At 43.2% G+C, this 21,128-nt stretch overlaps 1 protein-coding gene and 1 long non-coding RNA gene across 3 annotated transcripts in view; one reads left to right on the forward strand and one right to left on the reverse strand.

The window, feature by feature from the left end:
• LOC147327550 (voltage-dependent T-type calcium channel subunit alpha-1H-like) overlaps nt 1–21,128 on the forward strand; it is a 59,579-nt gene that overhangs the window by 19,916 nt on the left and 18,535 nt on the right. For both annotated transcript variants that reach the window (XM_086295232.1, XM_086295234.1), the window contains exons 8-21: nt 30–122; nt 220–787; nt 4,773–5,125; nt 11,264–11,415; nt 11,920–12,105; nt 12,387–12,504; nt 12,994–13,149; nt 13,899–13,986; nt 15,595–15,782; nt 17,889–18,200; nt 18,813–18,913; nt 19,170–19,293; nt 20,689–20,757; nt 20,936–21,120. In XM_086295232.1, coding sequence (XP_086151358.1) covers nt 30–122; nt 220–787; nt 4,773–5,125; nt 11,264–11,415; nt 11,920–12,105; nt 12,387–12,504; nt 12,994–13,149; nt 13,899–13,986; nt 15,595–15,782; nt 17,889–18,200; nt 18,813–18,913; nt 19,170–19,293; nt 20,689–20,757; nt 20,936–21,120 — 2,693 coding nt within the window. The remainder of the gene's footprint in view (nt 1–29; nt 123–219; nt 788–4,772; nt 5,126–11,263; nt 11,416–11,919; nt 12,106–12,386; nt 12,505–12,993; nt 13,150–13,898; nt 13,987–15,594; nt 15,783–17,888; nt 18,201–18,812; nt 18,914–19,169; nt 19,294–20,688; nt 20,758–20,935; nt 21,121–21,128) is intronic.
• LOC147327551 (uncharacterized) lies at nt 6,884–7,635 on the reverse strand. Its single transcript, XR_015129856.1, has 3 exons — nt 7,460–7,635; nt 7,181–7,386; nt 6,884–7,101 (listed from the first exon to the last, which is right to left on the reverse strand). It is a non-coding gene; the product is annotated as an uncharacterized LOC147327551 (long non-coding RNA).

Genomic DNA, 21,128 nt, shown 5'->3' on the forward strand with positions numbered 1-21,128 from the left:
TTGTTGACTGTGTGCATGTTTTCATTCAGGTAATTACTCTTGAGGGTTGGGTAGACATCATGTACTATGTCATGGACGCACATTCTTTCTACAACTTCATCTACTTCATTTTCCTCATTATAGTGAGTACATGCTTATAGCACAAATGGCCACACACATCCATATATATACACATAAAAAATTATACTTATTGTATGTGACGTGTGTCGTCCTCTGTAGGTGGGCTCCTTCTTCATGATCAACCTGTGCCTGGTCGTAATAGCAACGCAGTTTTCTGAAACGAAACAGAGAGAACACGCCTTAATGAAGTCAGAGCAGCGCGCCCGCCAGCTCCATCAGTCGGCCTCCACGCTGGCCAGCGATAGCCAACCAGGGAGCTGCTATGAGGAGATTATCCGTTACCTGGCGCACCTGGGCCGTAAGGCTTGGCGACGGCTCGCCCGCTGCTACGCTCAGACGCGCGCGCGCTTTCGCTGCTCGTGCGCGTGCCACAGAGAGCAAGGTGGCGGATCTGCCAGGGGCGGTGGGGCCGGGGAGATGAACGGTCTCGCCCACCGGCACTCAGGCCACGCCCCTAATGACTTGTCACACCTTCATCAGCTTTATCATCATCATCACCAAAACCATCAGCCTCAGACTGACCCCGCCGTCAGTAATGGAGGCAACGGCTTTAATTATCCCTTCATAGCGCCCCTCTTCAGTCACCGGGATGCAAAGGACCAGGACCAAAAGAGGCTGGTTGCTACGGAGACCGGCAACAGACTGCCGCAGCTGGTGCTGGAGCACGGTGAGGATGAAGGGATGTGTGTGAATGTTTGAAAGTGTGTGAATCACAGTGTCACACTCTGACTATGTGTGGAAGCAGTGAGTGTCCAGGATTAAAGGCTTTAAAATTCCCATAGACTGTATGTAAAAGATGGACATGATGAACATTTTCCATGAAAAGTGTGACGCAAACCAGAAACGGGAACTCTTTTCCTTTGAACCAAAAGTTTCAACTCTTGAAATGGACATTGAAATGTGTTGATTGCTTACAAATTAGCAGTAAGGAAGCACTTTTACTTTGACTGTGAGCATTGTCGATTTCCGGTTTGTGCTGCACTTTTTCAGCTTCCACTACAACTCAGAGAGTAAGTGGCAACTGTTTGCAGGCCAGCAAAGCAATCTGTTAGCGACCAAAGTAAATGCATGGATGTTTTGGGAGGAGTACCACGATTTCACCTGGAGGAAGACAGCAACTTCCATCCAGCTGGGGAAAACACATTTTTCCGTAGTGACAGGAGCTTGCTAGGAGGTTGCAGACTGGTCTCTAGGCCTGTGTGACTGAGGCCCTAGCAACTGTCATCTTGGTATTTTCAAACCTGGCGTGACGAGTGTGGGGTGGCTCTGAGACCTTTATTATCATTGGCTTGTGTCTTGGTGAAGCATTTCTTACTTCATCCCATTTTTTAACCCTAATGAAAGACCTTAATTTACAAAATGTCATCATGAGTTATTAAATAAGACTTGAAACTATCAACTGAGCCTGTAATCTAATCAGGACAGGGATCATCACAAGCCAAGGGCAGTTTTCCAGTAGATTTCCTTATGCCATGTACATCTTTTTGCAACCATAACGCAGGTTTAAGACAGCTCCACATTGGCTTCAGTTTTCAAACCTGGAAAGTACAATAAGTCCATCTTTTAATACAGTCTATGATTACTCCCCTGTTTTGCTGTTGTTCGTTTGAATAATCTTTGTTTTTGTTTAATTTGAGAAATGATCTCTGGCAGTCCCAAATTAACCAAGAATACATCTTCCCACTTGCCCTCAGCTGTATTTCAAATTCAGATCACTTCAGATTTATTTAGCGAAACTTTGATATCTGTGCGACATTCATCACCTTTAACACTGCGCAGGCACATTTAATTTTCTTTTCGGAGCTCAAAGCAGTATGATAAAAGAAGCAGAGCCACTGTCTGTTACAGTCTGAGCACATTTTTATGCACTGAAAAGGCGAGCAGAATTCAATAACGCTGTGTGTCCCTTATACAAGACGACACTCAGAGGTATTATAATTCAAATTCTTGTGGCTACACTGAACATGTAACGTATGCAAGTTCATGCAGCAGCCACACGCTTCCACTATAATCAATATGGCTGGCAAATCAGCTGCGTAAATGTGTAAATGCTATGGAGAGCCACTCTGCAAACAGAAAAAAGACCAGCCTCCTCTTTTTTTTCCTTGTTCTTTTGCAGAGTGTTGGATCATAAAGTGTTCATATATATGAATGCTTTTTATTTTGCCAGTACCAGCTGGCAGTTTCATAGTAACTTTATACCTTACGTCATCCACTGCAGTCTGTAGTCTTACCCATGTCGCACAAACTTAGTGAAAAATGTGAAGTTTCAGAGCGCTGTGCAGACACGACACAATCCCGAAACAAAACTCCCCGTCTGGTTTCACCTCTGCCTCACACAGCACTGCAGGAGCTAAAAGATAAGCTTGTGTTTACCATAGCCTGAGCATTATCCATGTAATGAGATTTAAAACACAGCAGTTTTAAAATGCCATGAACAATCATGCTGTTAAAAAACATCAAGCAAGTGCCGTCATTCCTCACAACAGCAAAGCTTTGAGAAAAAACTGGAAGATCATTCAGATGATCTGTTGTACTATTCAAGCCTAAAGGTTGAAGTGTCTCCAGACAATTGATCCAAAACATTTCTCACCGGTCTAACCTTTTTATCTACATCTTCTCCTTTGTGGGGCCTTGCGTGCTTGATTCCCTGAAATCTCTGTGGAGAGATGGGATGCAAATATTCAGGAAGATGACTTGTAGCAGAATACTGAAGATCTTTTAACAAGATTCTTTGCCTTATATGGGATAACCTGAAAACCTTTGAAACTATGCATATTTATTTTCCCACATCGACACATCGAGCATTGCTGAAAGCAGCATAAAAATGCAGAACTGTGCAAAAGTCTTGACCCGTCCGTTTTTTTTAAAGTGGTCTTGAACAATGGTTCTCTGGGCTCTCTGAAGATCTTTCAAAGTTTTTATTCAGACTAAAAAGAAAAAACAAACCTCATTTCAGATCAGTCCTAGTACCTGACCGTCTTTACAGGAATTCTTTCTTTAAGAGCCTGATCATTCAGGGATGAAAACACCTAACTCAAGAGATGGACCAGTGCTGGATCTGTGCATTTCAGACAACTTAGCAATGAGCCATTTTAAAACTATATCTTTAGGCACTTTAGTTAAAGCTATGAGAAATGCCAAAGATAACACAGTTTGACAGTCATAAAATAATATTTGTGCTCCAACAAGAGCCATTAGTCAAAAACTTGGCATATCCCAGCATGGTGTGCAGTGTATCCTTTAAAAATGTCTGGAAACGGGTCAAGTGCAGGACAAAAGAAGAAATGGCAGGCCTGTCTACAGCGGATGAACAGTGTCTGAAAGTTTTGTCCTTAAGAAATGGGAGGGAAGAAAATCCAACAAAGACCAGACACAGGACCTGCGAGATGTATCTGGACCTTCAGCTGATCCATTTACTATTCACTGAACCCTCGAAATGGTCTCAGTGGAAAGATGGCTGTCAAGAAGCCATACTTAAGGAAGAGAAAGAGAGAGACAAGACTGAAGTATGAAAATTACACAAGAACTGGACTGTAAAAAATATGGTTCAAATCATCGCCAGGATCAGAGGAGGCGACAGAAAGAAATGAGAGGTGGCTCGAGATTTTTCACATAAAAAAAACTCTGCCAGACAATGTTGAATTACACGTATAATTTCTAAGACAAGAACTTAATTTAAAAGCATACTCCATAAAACTGTACTCTCACTAAACTCGAAGATTCACTTGGGAGAAACAAAAATATACGGTCAACATCAAAGCAGCAGAGGCCCAAGATATCCTGTCTTTTAATTCCCAGTATGAGTCATGTTCCAAAAACACATTGCGACTCCACAGCCCAGTTGGTAACGCAGCCTTTTCATTAAAATTTTGTTATCTCAAAGTCCAAGCTGAATTAATCCGGGTAATCCTGACATCATCAGGGTCCCCCCCTTCCACGGCTCCCTGCGTGTTTCACAGCACTTTAAGCATCCGTTTTCACATATCAGCGTTTAATACACTTCAGTGATGCAATAAATTCCGACTGTAGTTGGAGAACTTTGTAGCAGAAGTCATTCAGCGTGGTGCTACGTGGAAGCCACCCACATCTCCTGATTAGTGTATTTCCTGTGTATGTAGTGAAGTCAGTCATTTTCAACAAGTCTGCCTTGAAGGCAGTTTTATCTATATACGCGCGCGCGCACACACCGCAGAACGACCAGATTGGATTTACTATATCAGTCTCCAGTGAAACATGAATTTGTTGTAATTGTGATGACAAGTGAACTGCTCGTGCTAGATTAGTGTTTGTTGTTATGTCGTTGGAGCATTCCTCCGGAGTGCCTTACTAATGAATTCTGCTGAAATCTTACCCCCTCAAGCTTCCTCCACCCTCACAAAACGCACATGCATACACACACACTTGAGCATCCTTGTTCTAATAACAGAGCTCTCCGTCTGCACAAAGCAACCCCCCCGCCCCCCACCCACTAGCACAGTGGTTTCCATGTTATTGAATTTTTGTTTCCCAGAAATGAAAAGAAACCCCTCTCCTTTGCTGAGCCGAGAATATATTAAATGACAGAGTGTCTGCATACAGAAGCGACGTTTTACTCTACCCTCGTGGATGCATGATTGATGTGGCCTCTCCTCTGATCTCTGTCTGTGCAGGAGGCTCTGCTGGGCATCCGGCGTTACTGTTGCCGGGCGAAGTCCCCGGAGAGTCCTCGGTATGCCCGTACTGCATCTACTACAACCAACTTAGTGACGGCGAAAATGTTAACGAGCAGCCTGAAGAGCAGCGCCACGGCCACTCGTGTCACAGTAACAGCCCGTGTCACTGTAGCAGCTCGTGCCTCAGTGACGCGCAGCTGTCTGAGCCAAAGAAGAGGCTGTGGGAGTGCGGCTGGGCGAGGCTCAGAACTAAACTGGAACTTATTGTTGGCAGCAGATACTTCAGCAGAGGAATCATGATTGCCATCCTTATTAATACTCTGTCGATGGGCATAGAGTACCACGAGCAGGTAAGTGTGCGCACGTGTGTGGGGTGCGCGCCTCTCGCAGATTGGCTGCGACTACAATTTGATTGAAAATTGATGCGCTAATCACCGTGTGCGGTGGAGTCAATAAACTTACCCTCCAATCAACACTTACAGCAGCGAGCATATGGGATCGCGGAGAGAGTGTGCGCATGTGTGTGTGTGAGAGACTGTGTGTGGGTGTGTGCAGGCATGTATCAGGAGATGGAGAAACTCATAAGACCTGAAGTGTTAATTAAAGCGTGACCCTGGGACAGGACGGGGGTGGGGCGGGGAGGGGGGCGGGGGCAGAGCGAGGAGAAGCGAGTGGATGAGTGAGGTGGAGAGGGAGGACAGATCTGACATTGTGATTGGCTGAAAGGCAGCGGGAGATTGTGTTTGGCCTATTTCCTGAACAATATGACAAATCTGGATGGCTTTAACTTCTCCGATAGCTAAAATTTAAGGATGAGAGCTGCCCTATTTTACCTATTTTTATCCCTTTTGGCCCAAAATCAACAAAGAAGCAATGCGAATGAATATAATAAGTGAATGCATCCATCTTTTATCATCCAAAACTGTGACATACGCAAATAGCTTTACAGTTTCTTTTTGCCAGTGTTTCCTAATTTCAATCAGGATGACCAGTGCTGTTTATTCTGAAAAACCCTCTGAGAGCAGCTGTGTGTCATGCAGATGGCGCTGAGCATGCTCAGAGAAGCAGTTTCTCATGTGCACTCATTTGTTGGTTTAAGGAGCAGAGCAAAAGAAAAAAAAAACGGGGTCTATGTTCTCTGTAATTTCAAGAAATGTCACCAGCTTCAATGATTTATTTCTTTCATGTACTTTTACTGTCGTAGTTATTGTACGACAGCAGCTCTGTGGCTCAGAGGTATAAACTATGTTAGACTTTATGCAGACTACTTGTTATTATGATTTGTGAATAATATTAACTCTTGTGCTTTGTTGACGTTGGCTTGACTTCGTCTTTGTTTGGGTCCCACAAACCCAGCTGCTGGGCAGAAAATATAAGATGTCAAATCCAGAGCGTTTGCTGTTAGCATGTTTTCCTGATCTTGTTAAAACCCAGCAATAATCCTGTTTAGTCTAATCTAACACAGTATGTAATCCAGGATTATCTGTATGCACCGTACTGTGTAAAAGTCTTGAGCCACCTATCATTTGTTTATATTTTCCTTCCAAGGAGGAAGACTTTATTGAAAGTTTTAAAGAGGTCTTGAGCAACACTTGTTCAAGCTTTCTGAAGGTCTGTCAAAATCTTTCAAAGATCCACTTCACACTGACCTCTGAATCATTCAAGCATACAAAAAGGCATCTAACTGAAGTGATAAACCAGTGGTGTGTGTACACGTAACAGTCAAATGAAAAAATAGCAACCTAAAACAGATGAAAATCAAGCAAAAACCCAACACAGGACTTGAAAGTTACATCTGGAACTTCAGTTGATCCATTCAGTTGATAGCAGGACCAGCGGGCATGTGGTGGGGAGGTTAACTGGACAACTCGGCGGCCAGTCGGTTAGACAGAACAACAGATCTTTATTTGGCGTTAACAGAACAAGACCATACAAGTCAAGTCTCCATGGCTTTACCCTGTTCCTACATACATGTGCTGGGGTTAGTTAATTGCCTGCGCCAGCCTGTTACAATGGTAAGGTCTTTCTGAACAGATGCACGGAGAGCAGCATGGACTCACGGAGACTGTCCAGCTTCTACACTAATTGTCACGGCGACGGATGGCCGGTACTGAATAGGACTCAGGTGCAGAAACCCAGAGCGGAGACAGTAGATGATTTAATAGTTTATTACGGTTAAGTGCAAGGGGAACAAAAAAAGGGAAACGTGGCAAAGACAGAAAATGACGAGACGTGGAGCCTTGGTGTGGCGTGCCCAGGGGAACGTGGCTAGGGCGAGGGAACGAGGCCTGAGAAGTGGAACGGAGCTGAGTGGGGAACAGTCACACTGAGGGGAGAGGATATAGGAGTTAGGCAGGTAGTGCAGGCAGCTCAGAAGTGGCCAGTATAAGAGCAGCAATTCTTACTTGCAGTTAGGGACCTGGAGTGTTTGAGAGGGGGATGATGAAGATCCAGGGGAGGCTGAGTGGCGTGGAAAGGCTGACCTGAGATCCGGGGCTCCAGATGGAGTGTGATGGCAGGAGGGCAGGCAGGTGAGGCACAGAGGGATTTCCAAAATGATCACTAGGTATTCCGAGTCCGGAGGTGGAGTGAGCCAGGGTGGGTACAGCAACTGTAGCACAAAAGAGTCTTTGTTAGTAAGATGAATCACAGCGAGAATTTGAAACACAAGACCTGTTACCAACATGGGTTGATGACGAACTGGCAGTGAGTGAACATCGATGTGTGGTTTAAATCCCTCTGGCTTGATAGCCTGCAATAGGCTCCAGGTGTGCAGGAGCTGGAGTTGGCCCTGCCCAGGGGCGGATCCCAGGTCAGTTCAGGAGCCTAATGGAAACTCCAGCCACCCACCGTAGACCATGACACTAATAGGACAACATCCCACTAGCGTTGCTATACCACAATAAAAGGGTGTTAGACGGTGTGGGATCAGCTTGACAGAAAACAGAAAAAAAAGGAGAAACATCCAAAGACGGGCTTTGAATGTCCTTCAAGAAGCCCCCGAGAACTTTTCCTGAAGACAACTTAAAGAAATTAGACAAAAGCTTGTCAGAGAGTTCAGGCTGTGGTGAAGAATAAAGGTGGTCATGAACGATTATGTTTGTACTGCTATGACTGTACAAACTCTGTTTTTGCCCATTTTACACGTTTTAATAAACTGCTGCACCTGTTTCCCATTTTCCTGGCAAAATATAAAGACGCAAAGGTGGGCCCAAGACTTTTGCACAGTACCGTGTGATATATTGGAAAAGACGCCTCATCAAGTGTGTGCGGGGCCTGGTTGAGTGTGCAGGTGAGGAAGTCCTACGTGGCATCATTTTAAAGATGGTGAACATGATTAGAGTGCTTATGAAGTGGAAATTTTGGACTTTTGAAATCATTTATGCAAACAAATTACCACCAGATATTTATCTGTGAAAACGATTAGCACACATGGTATAAGTATGCCTTCAAAAAGCTTTCAAAATACTGTTTTGAAATTATTTTGCATGGTTGTGGACGAGTTTTTGTCATGGTCTTGTTGAACTTTTTGACCACTCTTCCAAGCAAACTGTTTGACGGCTTATTGCTCGTTCTGCCTGTTTCATAACATTTTAACGGGGTTCAAATCTCTTACGACAATTATCCTCATAAAAGGTCCCCTTCAGTTTTCCGACAGATGCCTCGCATTATCTTCAAGCACTCTTTGATGTGATGGAGAGAATTTGGCGTTGATTTAATTACTACAGGCTGCCCAGTCAGCAAAGGCAGCAAAGTGACCCCGAGCACTAATATTTCCACCGCTACGCTTCTCCTGAAAAGATGTCTTTGGTCTGCACCAAATGTCTCTTCTGTTACTGTAGCCAGTCGTCTCTGTATTTGTCTGTCCGGAGCACATTTAGTCCAAAAGGGCGGGTTTTGCCTTTATGTTCACCAGCTCAAATTTAGGCGACTGCACTCCTAAGAACATGCACTTTCATACCAACTTACCTGCAAATTCTTTGCAGCCAAATGACTGCTCTTTACAAAGGAGTGTTAGGGACACATTGAGAAAAAATATTATTGATCATTTTGGAGATTAAAGCCCTCTGCATAAAGCTTTGTGTACATGAGAACGTGAAATCGTACTGCAGAATCAGTTTTAGTTACAAGGAAATGATTTCTGTTTTATCACATAAACACAGTGAGGTGATGCGTATAAGGAATGTGAAGCTGTATCTGGCCAGAAGGAAAAAACCCCCACACAATATTGACCAGATGAAATAGCTGGCAGTGGACAGATGCAAGGTTGTCGACAGTTACAACCTCATGCAGTAAAGAGGATGTTGTATCACGAGACACGACAAGACAGCTGTTTAAGTTGTTTCACTGACTCATCTGCACGAGGCTTTTGTAGAGCCTCGGCAGCTATTGTGAAATGTGATCTCCACATTTTGGGTTTAATCTTAATTTAATAGTAAAATATCAACTACACTTTATTTGGCGATGATGTCATGAAGAAATTATGGTTAGTTTACTATGGCAACATTTGGACACTAACAGATTACACGCTCATTGTAATTACAGCTCAGCCTTGTAGCTCATCACATGAAGTACATCCTTGACTGTGTATAAGACACGAGCGTGATTAATAACTCCTGAATCATGATGGCTGAAATACCTCAGTTGCACTAATTAATGTTTTGTTCTTGTGTCCAGGCATGCAAGAGATATTGTTATATCATGTACTTACCAGATAGTGAATTATCCTTATAGTATTCTGTATAAAACTCCTTGCAGACTCGCTTGGATACCCGGACGATTTTCTGAAGGCTTTGGGGAGCTTTCTCGATCTTGGCATGATGACAGCACTTTAATAGCAAAGACAGCAGCAGACCCTCGATATCAGACAGACAGGTTGAGACAGGCTCCATCTGTGATTCCCTAATCATTGGCAACACAGATTTTAGTGTCATGCTTTTGAAGGGTTGACAAATGTAGGACTCTACTTATTTTATTTAACTTTTTCTTAATGACAGCTACCACTAAGGTAACGCCTAACATAGCCTAACCTAAAAACATCAGAAATTAGTACATTAAATGGACAAACGTGTTGGGCCACACCTCTTAATCACTTAATCTTAGTCAGTTGACACAGGTGTATAAAATCAAACACGTGGCTGCGCTGCACAAACATTTGTGAAAGAATGGATCGTTCTAAAGCGCTCATCGAGTTTGAGTGCGCCTAAAAATTAACTGCTCACCCCTGATATGTGTAGATGACCAAGTACTTTTGTTGTTTATGATGTGGGTTTTTGTCCCCCAGAAGAACAAATGCTGCATATTACGATATTACAGGGTTACAGATAATTTTATGAAGTTCTTCATTATAAAATAAATAATTATATTGGAACCCAGTGAGCATCTTTAAGACCGATATTTGCTGATTTAAGAGTCTGATAATTCTGGCAGAGGGTTCTTCCTGTTAAAAGGGAGTTTTTCTTTACCACTGTCGCCAAGTGCTTGCTCATATTAGTTTTCTCTGTATAATTGTAGTCTTTACCTTACAATATAAATCCTTTGAGGCAGCTGTTGTTGTGATCTGATGCTATAATAATACAATAAATTTGAACTGAACTCAAATAAAAAAAAAATCAACATATCAGCCAGTATTATTTTTTTCAGACGCACAAACCATGAACAGATTTCTCTAACAATTTTTACGTGTAATCATCATTTATGGGTCCCTACTTAGATAATATGACAAAGCAGTTTAAAGCACAGTCGTGTTTTGTTGTGCTGTTTGGCTCACACATATGGTGTGACGCTAACGCAGCAGCCTGCACGTCCTCCTTCTGCTCTCCCTGCTTTCATGTCATCTCTCTCAACTGTTACGATAAAAGTGGAAAACAGGGACAGGCCTAACAGGGAATTTCCCCTCTGGTAGATAAACGATGAAATATTAACGTTTGTCACGTGGTTGAAGCGTGTTTCTCCTGTCGCTTCACTATAAATTCAGATACTGATAGACTGGCACATAGCTAGCAAGTTTAGAGGTTACTAGACTTTATTGGGTTAACTTTTTAATTCTGTTAAAAGAGGATCAAATGTTTGATTGTCCAAATGTGCAAAAAAAATGCATGTTTTTACATAACAGTGGGCCTTTATGGCAAATTGATCAGTAGAAAAATGTCCTGAAACAACTAAGTAACCAGCTATGTCCTTAAAAACAGGCTCTGAAACATTTTTTTTTGTGGATTTTTTGGAATGAGGATACAAATTTAAGCTTTTTTTTGTCATAAACCTAAAAAAATATCTGCAAAAAAGAACAGCAACAAAATCTGACCAGCTTTAATCCATGTAAACCCAAACTGAAGCCTTCACCAACATCTTGGAGATTCCTAACATGTTGAGTGCACTGAGCTCCGCGCTGTCTGTCTCTGTTTATTTGTTCATTTTTCTCTGTGCCCGTCCATCTCTGTACATCAATCTCTCCCTGTTTTCTCTCCACAAACACTGCACCTCTTCAGCCGCAGGAGCTGACAGATATTTTGGAGATCAGTAACATGGTGTTCACTAGTCTCTTCAGTCTCGAGATGCTGCTGAAGCTCCTGGCTCTCGGGCTCTTCGGCTACATCAAGAACCCTTACAACGGCTTTGACAGCGTCATTGTCATCATCAGGTGGGGGGAACTCTCTGTCTGTGTGTTTACCCCAAAAAGGGAATTCTTGTCATTAGTTATTCCTCCTGTTCTCACGTCTCGGGCTCTGCAGCTAAATCTCCCGAACTGCCAGCGATGCCGGTGCTGGCAGCTGAGCCAAGCGGTTGCACTCATAGTCCAGAGGGCCTGTATTCACTCCATTATGTAGTACTACAAGCTAAATTATGTATCCACGTTTGAAGGCCTTGCTTGTTTACCGTGCCAGTTCACGCTGCGCTGGCTTTCTTTATTGGCTGGTGAACTGTAAACAACACTGGCCCGACTTCGTTTTTTCGTTTGCCACACGTCACATCAAAAAGACTTGAGCGCTCTCTCCCTTCTGAAAAGATTCGGGAAGTTTTTCTTTCTTTCTTTTTGTTTTTGTCTTCCTGGGTGACGCTAATGCTGACAAAGGGTAACAGCTGATTCCTTAATCGCTTCAATGGAAATGCATCTCTGTGCTTTTAACCTGTGTGTGTGTTTCAGCGTGTGGGAGATCGTGGGTGAGGCCGAGGGAGGCTTGTCGGTGCTGCGCACCTTCCGCCTGCTGAGAGTTTTGAAGCTGGTCCGGTTCCTTCCTGCACTCAGGAGGCAGCTGGTGGTGCTGATGAAGACCATGGACAACGTGGCCACATTTTGCATGCTGCTGATGCTTTTTATATTCATATTCAGGTATATATTCACGAGTTACAGTGATGATTAAGCGTTTTCTCTGCTTTAATTATACTGTTATTACATTTCAAATGGCTACTGCTGGGATTCTCCTTCCTCTGTTATAAACTGATCACCACATGTGTCATCGGCTTTCATGTAGATACAGCTGTGCACGCAGGCAGTATTACCGCATCTTGTTGTTGCACATATTAAATTACTGCTTGATAAAAACATTACCTTACTGTTGTGTGTGTGTGTGTGTGTGTGTGTGTGTGTGTGTGTGTGTGTGTGTATTGCAGTATCTTGGGGATGCATCTGTTCGGCTGTAAATTTGGTTTGCGACAAGACAGCGGAGACACTTTACCAGACAGAAAAAACTTTGACTCCCTGCTCTGGGCGACTGTCACTGTCTTTCAGGTTAGACAAACATCCTCACATGCACCCTCGCTCAGGGACACACACGCGCAGAGCACACGAAGACACCGACGGTATTTGATTTGGAGGAATTTCCCCATCAATTACGCGCCACTTTTAGGAGTGAGATTCAAACAACAGCTGCTGCAGTCACGAGCGCTCGCCCGTGATTTCATTTGCTCCGATTTGGGAGCGCGCGCGCTCGGTTTTTCAGAAAAGTATAAAAAAACTGTCCCAGTGGGCAGGTAAGATGTTCCTCACGAGCAGAGGAGGAAGAGCAATAATGAAGCACTCACTCGGCGGGAGTTCATTTAACACTGATGAGCGTCATTACTGTTCAACTGACGACAAGATAATAAAGGAAGAAACTCACATTATCTATTCTTGGAACACCTGCTAGCAACGTAGCGCGTCGCCTTTTGGCTCCTTGTGTGTTTGACGGCCTGTTTTTCTAACCCCCTGACGTCTCTCCGCATCTTATCTAATCTGCAGATCCTCACCCAGGAGGACTGGAACGCGGTGCTCTATAACGGGATGGCCTCCACAACGCCGTTAGCTGCCCTCTATTTTGTCGCCCTCATGACCTTTGGCAACTACGTCCTCTTCAACTTGCTCGTCGCCATTTTGGTCGAGGGCTTTCAAGCTGAAGTAAGGGCAAAGATGCCGTTTCATTTGAGCTACTTAGACAACGAGGCAGAGCGAATGAGACTAATTGAGCTCTGTTGTGTTGATGATACCAAAGCTGCCTACAAGAGAATAATCTCCTCCATCCTGCCTGTGTGGTTTCTCCTTTCTCTCTCTCTCGCTCGCTGTCTCTTTATCATCACACTTTTCCTCTGTTGCTTTTTGCCTATCCTCCGTTCTCTCTTCCTCCATCTTTCTCTCTCACTGCAACACACACACATACACACACAAAATACTCTCCAGGGTAGGGATGTGTTTGATATCGCCTGCCATTCACAGCTGGTGAGCTTTTGTTGTTTAGTTTTCATCTTTTATCTCCGGCATCAGAGAGCGCTTGCTCTTTCTCTCACTATTGCGTGCGCGCACACACACACACACACACACACACACACACACACACACACACACACACACACACACACACACAGATACCCTTTGCCAAAGCCGCCTGCCTCCATCTTTCTGGCGTGAATTTTAATTAAATTCAGTAAAGCTTTATTGGCGTGACTACAGGAGATCGCTGCCAAAGCCATCCACATAACTCAACTAGAGCACGCTGGAGATTCCCTCCGCCCATCTGCCTAGTTTTCCTCTTAGTCTTTCCTGCTCGACCGAGATGTGCTTTTCACTTTTACAACACTGAGGAAGGGAAGGTGGTGATGGTGATGATTATGATGACTCTGGTGTATATTTGCGTCTGTCTGTGTTTTCAGGGAGATGCTAACAGATCTGAGGCCGATGATGAGAGACACTCGATGTGTTACGAGGACGAGGAGAAACTCAGAGAGCTGTACGCTGCAGGTACAAACTCGCAGATCAGCCGGGCATGGAAGTGGAAGTTCACATGGAGTCGCCTTAAAATAGCCTTTTGGTGTATTCTGACCTGAATTCTTGGAGGTTCTTTCATCCTGTGAACATTTTAAAGGCTTTCCATAATTCTGCAAAATATTCTCTTGTTTTTAATCCCAGAAAGATTGAAAGATCTTTATCTGGATGCAGTGTTTTCAGTGGGAGAAAAGTTTAATCTCTCGTTCAACTGACGTCTTCAGTCTTGGCTGACTGCAGGTTTCCCCGACCTTATAAACAGCTGCGTAACGACTGAAACTCATGCCACCGACTAACAAAAAAGCCACAAGCTCAGTTTGTCTGATTTGGTTCAGTCAGCCGGCCGTTGGTTTATAATGGTGGGAAAGCTGCAGATGATGTCACCTTAATGAGAACACTGAGTCCAGATGAACAGAATCAACTTTTGGGGATTTCCTTACCTGGATTATTGAAGCAGGCATCAAGACATTACTCTTACTTTCACTCTGAGGGCTCATTAAAAGGGCAAAACCGCATAAACCTCACTGACATTACACATAGGCCATTATTTACTCACTCTGATGCTGTCTTTTTTTTAATATTAATTCAAAAATTCAACCTACATTACCTCAAATTAGGCGTAAGATGAATCTGAAGGAGGTTTGGGCTTTTTAAGTAGAGGCTAATTTTGTTTAAATTGCATTTGTGAGCTTCTTGAGGGCAGCTCATCTGTATTTGCTCAAGAACAACACGGGAGTGAAAAATGGACACGAAACACATTGCGAACATCTAGATTTTTTTAAAATAATGCAGCACATTTTTACAGCTAATCCAATTATTACAGACTCCACGTTTAGAATATTTATGTGTGTCAACGTTTATATTGAACTTGCTTTACTCTTTACTCTCAGGGACAAATACTGATAACCTGTTTTATTTATGAATGTGTTTTTCTTCTCGTTGTCCTCTTTGACAGTGAGTAATAAACAATATTAGTACCCAATTTTTAAACGTTTTTAGCTTGATTCTCTAAATCATAAACTTTAAGTTGCGGATTATCAAATTCCCTGATGAAAAATTACTGACTGAAGTCTTAAACGTCTTCTTTCTAATGTCGAGCAGGAGCAGCGAAGTCAAATTTCACTGATATCTACTGATATCTAAAAAAATGCCCGTATTGCTCAGCTGAGACTTTCCACATGGGTTTATGGGCCCACTCAGTAGTTTCTAAAGTCTTATTTAGTCACTAATTGTTGTCATAATCAAAGTAAAACACACACAAAAGGAGGATTTAATTTAGGTTGGTCTGATTTTGCCAGACCATGTGATCCAGAAGTCAGTTGCACAACTTTTAGTGCAGTCAGTTTGTCAGCTCCACAACTCATGCATAAGATCCACCTTAAAAACCTGAACATCCACAGAGCTTTACCAGCCAGTGATCGTGACATATACAGCCTATATGCAGCGGATACAGCCATGGTCAGTGCAGCCCTGATCCAAACGAAACCATGAAAATATTGCAAATCCCAAAATATAATAAATGAGAATCATTCTTTGACATCAAATATTCTGTGTGTGTGTGTGTGTGTGTGTGTGTGTGTGCAGAGCTGAAGATTCAGGCCATGATGCTGAGTCCCAATGGTCTCCTGAACCCAAAAGCCTCCATGCCTCCCCCTCCTCCTCCACCGCTGCCAGTCATCACGCACACTGCAGCTACGCCCACCATAAACTCCAACCAGTCACGCCGGGCCAGTGGTGCATCCATGGAAAACAGCCTTGAGCAAAGGTCACCGGTGAGCCTTGGGCACATGCTTTTATGTGGAGATATATATGTTTATATAAAACCACGTTAAATATTTATTATAAATGTGAGTTAGAGAAACGGTTAATCAAAAGATGTTTGTTATGCAAAGGATATAAATCAAAGCTGAGCTGAAGCAATTTCTAAATGTTGAAGTCATAGAATGATAACACAGAGCTTCATTAAAGCTACCTTGCAGAGGTTCATTTGTTTACTTTGTTTCCCAACAAACCCATTATGTGTCTTCTCAAGACACGACAAATTACTTGAGTGCATTTCTATCCTCATAAAACATTCACAAAGCCAAATAATTCAGCATTGTTTGGGCTGGCAGTCTTTTTGTTAGCAGGCCTTCTGCTGGCACTTTAGTATCACCAACTGTTGACGGGTTGAGTCATGTAGCCCTCCTTCTATGCACGGCTAAGCTTAATGCTTGAGCTCAACGTCAGGTTCGTTTCACGTTGCTTTTAGGAGATTTGATGCTAACGACTCAGAAGATGTTTCAGACTGAAGTGAGGTGGCTGAAAATTTTAGCTTATCTTGATTAAAACATGTCCTCCAAGGGTGGATTCAGACTGGTCACGGTTGCCTTGCATTGTGCCGGAGCTTGATCGCTCCCCAGCTGGTCTGCCCTTAATGAGCCAGGTCCACTTCAGTCTGTCCCGACTCCTTTCTCGTGCTCTCTCCCGTTTTTCAGACACGCACTCTTAAAAAGCGTTCTTGCAGAGCACAAGGGGTTCATGATTTTATGCAGTTTGTGGCTTAACTGGGCCAGTTCTTATGCCCTGTAGATTTGTTATTAAAGCAGGGATTTTGACAGAGGCAGCTGCTATTGAGCAAGTGGCGCAGTTCTGTGCTTGGATGGTCATCACACTACATGCGTACCATCACTGAATTCAACTGAAGCTCAGCTGTGACCACCTATTCGAGCCAGACAGGGCACAGTTCACTTAACTGCGAATGGCGCGCACTAGTAATCGCACTAGTGAAATGAGCTGGACTTTGGGGTCAGATGTGCTGGGGAACAGATGGCCTACGGTGAACACACCCTTAGTTAAAAAATGCAGGAGGAGAGCAGCAGCATGACCAGAAATAGAACAAAGCAGGCAACGTCAGTGGTGACAGATATGACAATGGTTATGTGAGACACGGATGGAAAGGACAAATTGGTCTGGAGGCGGGTTTCAAAGTGGCTTGCAGATACAGCAGTAACTGTGGACAGGCTAAAGGACAGGTTGTAAAGAAAAGTGTATTGATGGACCATTGAGCGAATTCAGTTCAATTGAGTTCAGTTTTATTTATATTGCACTAAATCTCAAAGCAGTTGCTTCATAGCACTTTATATTGTAAGGTAAAGACCTTACAATAACATGGAGACAACCTTAAACCCACTAATAGCAAGAACATGGCAATAGTCGCAAAGAAAAACTCCCCCAGCATTCTGCAGCATAACTGAGGGTTTGTTCAGGGTTAGCTGATCCAACCCTAACTATATGCTTTATTAAAAAGTTTTAAGCTGAATCTTAAAAGTAGAGGGGGTGTCCTTCTCCCGAATCTAAACTGGGAGCTGGTTCCATTGAAGAGGGGCCTGAAGGCTGAAGGCTCTGCCTCCCATTCTACGTGTATATATCCTAGGAACCACAAGTAAACCAGCAGTCTGAAAGTGAAGTACTCTATTGGGGTGACATGGTACTATAAAGTCTTTAAGATAAGATAAGGCTAGGTTATTCAAGTCCTTGTATGTTCCACTGGCAAATGGTTACAGGTGGTTGCTCGCTGTGGCTAGCTTCTGCACTGAAACCTCTTAAAATGTTATCAGATATCATCCTGTTGATTTACCCTGTTTCTCAGTAAGTTTAATAACTGTGCTGGGCCAAACAGACTTATCATTAGCGCAAATCCTGGTCATTTCCATGTAGAGGTTGATAAGGAGCACAAGATACAAACAAAATAGGAGCCCACTCATGAAAACATCACCCCGCTGCACTGCTAATGGCCAAAAACTCTACAGGGCAGCTTTAATCTGTGAAGAATGAAATCCTTATTTGCACTTGAAAGATAAGGCAGAAATCCAACAAGGCACTGGTTTTGTTCTAAGTTGTCTTCACAGTCCCTGTGGGACAGCGGGCCAGAGAGCCGTCGCTCCAGCTGGATCAGCATCGGCCGAGCCCCCAGCCTCCACAGGAAGAGCCAGTCTGGAGAAATGGAGTCCCTGCTGTCCGACACATACTCAAGCTCCAAAGCCAGCAGCAGGGAGCAGTCTCTGGACCAGTCAGAGTACCTGCAGGTGCCAATGCTCCTCTCCCCAGACTGTAACGGCACCACCTTCCACCTGCCAGACCACTGCTACGACGATGCTCCCCTGACATCGTATAACCACACCGATCAAGAGGAAGAGGAGATTGAAGAGGTTAATGCCTATTTGTTTCATGAATTTGTCTCAGCAAATGGAAAACCATATAATATATATGTAAATGTAGACTCGGGCAGTTTTAATTGGCGTGTGTTCCAATCAGAGGGAGCAGGCATTTTGATGGCGTCCCATTTCTGTTATTCCTAGATAAAACAAGTTCATAAAAGAGCTTGTTTTGGGCATGTTCAGAAGTTCAAAAGCTGCTGCTAATTATCCCGCAAAGGCATAAATTCCAACCTGGCTGACCTTAAGACACTTTTGTTTCTTAGAAAATTTTAATTAGCTGAATTTAAATTAGATCCGGGTGGAAGAATGACTCGGAATATTGTTTGAAAAAATAGCTGTGTTGGAATTTTTTGTGCATGCACACGAGGTCGCTGCAAAAAAAAAAAAAAAAGAAAGAAAGAAAAAACCTTGGATAGAAATGAAAATGACTTCATTCTGCGGTATCATGGGTGTATAAGATGATGAGCAATACTGATTTTCTGATTTTCTCCCACAAAACGCTACGTCCAGATGAACAGAATCAACTTTTGGAGCAATGCTGATTGTTGTAACGTAACGAGTGTACGCTGCGATGTCATTCGTCTGTTTGTGTGTTCATTCCAGAGTTTATGTAAGAGGCTGAAGAAGATACTGGAGCCATATGAGCCTCAGTGGTGCCTGGAGCATGAAGAATGGTCCCTCTATCTGTTCGCTCCACACAACCAGTAAAGATACACACAAACACACGTTTATGCACAGCCCCTGATATTCTCCAGGGTGGCCTAGGTGGCCTTAACTGCACGCATGTGTAAAAATTCACAGCTAAAGTGTGAAGGTGACAGCTGAAGCTTGGTTGTACAACTTGTACTTTTATCAATTAAACCTGGCAGAAATGGAAGTGATGCAGGTGATGTGTTGAATAGAAAATAAACACTGGGGTTGTTGCCGATCCTTTTCTCTTCTCACACCGTCTCTCTGCAGGTTCAGGTTGTGGTGTCAGAGGGTCATAGGTCACAAGATGTTTGATCACATCGTCCTGCTTTTCATCTTCCTTAATTGCATCACCATCGCCCTGGAGCGACCTGACATACAGCCACACAGCATGGTACCTCATACACACACACACACACACACACACACACACACACACGGTTACTACACTTGTAAGGAGAAGTATTGACATAAGCACCATCATAACGACATTCCAGACCCTGACCTTTAACCTTTAACCCGGACTTAATGGATGTAATTTTACACTGAAACTCTGTTTCTTGTCTTCCTTAGTTGGTTTAACTGGATATTATTGATATAATTTCCATCTTCATTGTGCTTTTTATTTGATGATTTGACAGATTTGAACTCATTATGCATTAGTCTAAGTGCTTAGATTAAGTCTGAACGTAACAGCTACAATACTGTGCAAAAGTCTTGAGCCACCCCAAAAGTCTTTAGATTTTGCTTCATATGATCCAGACTTTCATTTTTAAAGTAGTCTTGAGCAATGACTGAACCACTGACCTAACTCAAGGGCTGAACCAGTGTTGTGTTAAGAGATAACAGACAACACAGCAAAGAAGCAACTTTGAATTTTATCTTTAAGCACTTTGTCATTAACAGCCTGTTGCTTCCATTACTTTAGTTGAACCTATAAAACTGCTAAAGATACCACAATTTGGCAGTTGTCGAAATATTATTTGTGCACCAGTAAGGAGATTCCCAAATAGTTATGAGCTAAAAGAATAGAAGTGGAAACACCATAAGATTTTGATCCATGCAATACCATCTGGAAAGCATCTGATTGGCAGTAGTTGGATTTTCCATTATCACAATGACCCCAAACACACTGCTAATGCAGTAAAAGCATACCTGGATAGAAAAACGCACAGCGAATTGGCCTCCCCAGAGCACGGACCTCGATATCATCCAAGCAGTGCGGGATCATCTTGACAGAAAAGGGAACAAAAGGCAGAAACATCCAAAGAAGAGTTTTAAGTGTCCTTTAAGAAGCCTGGAGAACTGTTCCTGAAGCCAAACTCTGTTTCAACTTATATACTGCGTTTCTATTTATGTTTGCACATGTTTCAATAAATCGCCACTTCTATTTCTCAGTTTCCTAGAAAAAGTGGCAGATCAGGACTTTCGCGCAGCACTGTAATCTAAACCTTAAACAGCTCAAGACATGACTCACGGCTCACAAATACAGAAGCAGCATACGTCTTTTGCATGACCACGCACACAAAGAGGGGCTGTTTACTACAAGAGCTCATGTGCTTGTAGCTGATGTAAGAGTCTCTATAACAACACGTGTTGTTCCCAGTATGCTTTTATTATGTTTCTACAGCGATTGCTGTGCATTTTTTTTCTTAGCTCGTTATGCAACACTTTGTGCTCCAGAATCAAAGCTAAGGCTACAAAGCCTTTAAATTGACGAATGCGCTTCCTGCTGTTAATCTGTGCATGCTCTCACGCCTGTGTGTGTGTGTCTGTGTGTGTGCAACAGGAGCGGATGTTTCTTAGTGTGTCCAATTACATCTTCACTGTGATCTTCGTGGGCGAAATGATGATCAAGGTAACCATAACAGTGAACATTTTCTGAATAAGCACTCCACTCCAAAGTCATTTTCTTGATTCTAAAGAGGCAATTTTCGTTGCTGGTGGGGATCAGAATGGCTTTCATTCTCATTTTACACCTTAGCTTATTTAATTATTTTAGTAATTTTGTTGGATCTGTGCGCGTCTGCATGCAGGTGGTAGCTATGGGCCTGTACTTTGGAGAGGGCGTGTACCTGCAGAGCAGCTGGAATGTCTTGGATGGGCTCCTGGTGTTTGTGTCACTTGTGGACATCCTGGTGTCCATCGCTTCAGCAGGTGGTAATCGGATCTTAGGCATCCTCCGGGTCCTTCGCCTGCTCCGCACACTTCGACCACTCAGGTACAAAT

The sequence above is a fragment of the Aulonocara sp. 'chitande type north' Nkhata Bay genome, linkage group LG6 (genome assembly GCF_057382095.1).
Source record: "Aulonocara sp. 'chitande type north' Nkhata Bay isolate Kocher_YH1m ecotype deep benthic linkage group LG6, A_spYH_male_GT1.1, whole genome shotgun sequence".
Taxonomy (NCBI): Eukaryota; Metazoa; Chordata; class Actinopteri; order Cichliformes; family Cichlidae; genus Aulonocara; species Aulonocara sp. 'chitande type north' Nkhata Bay.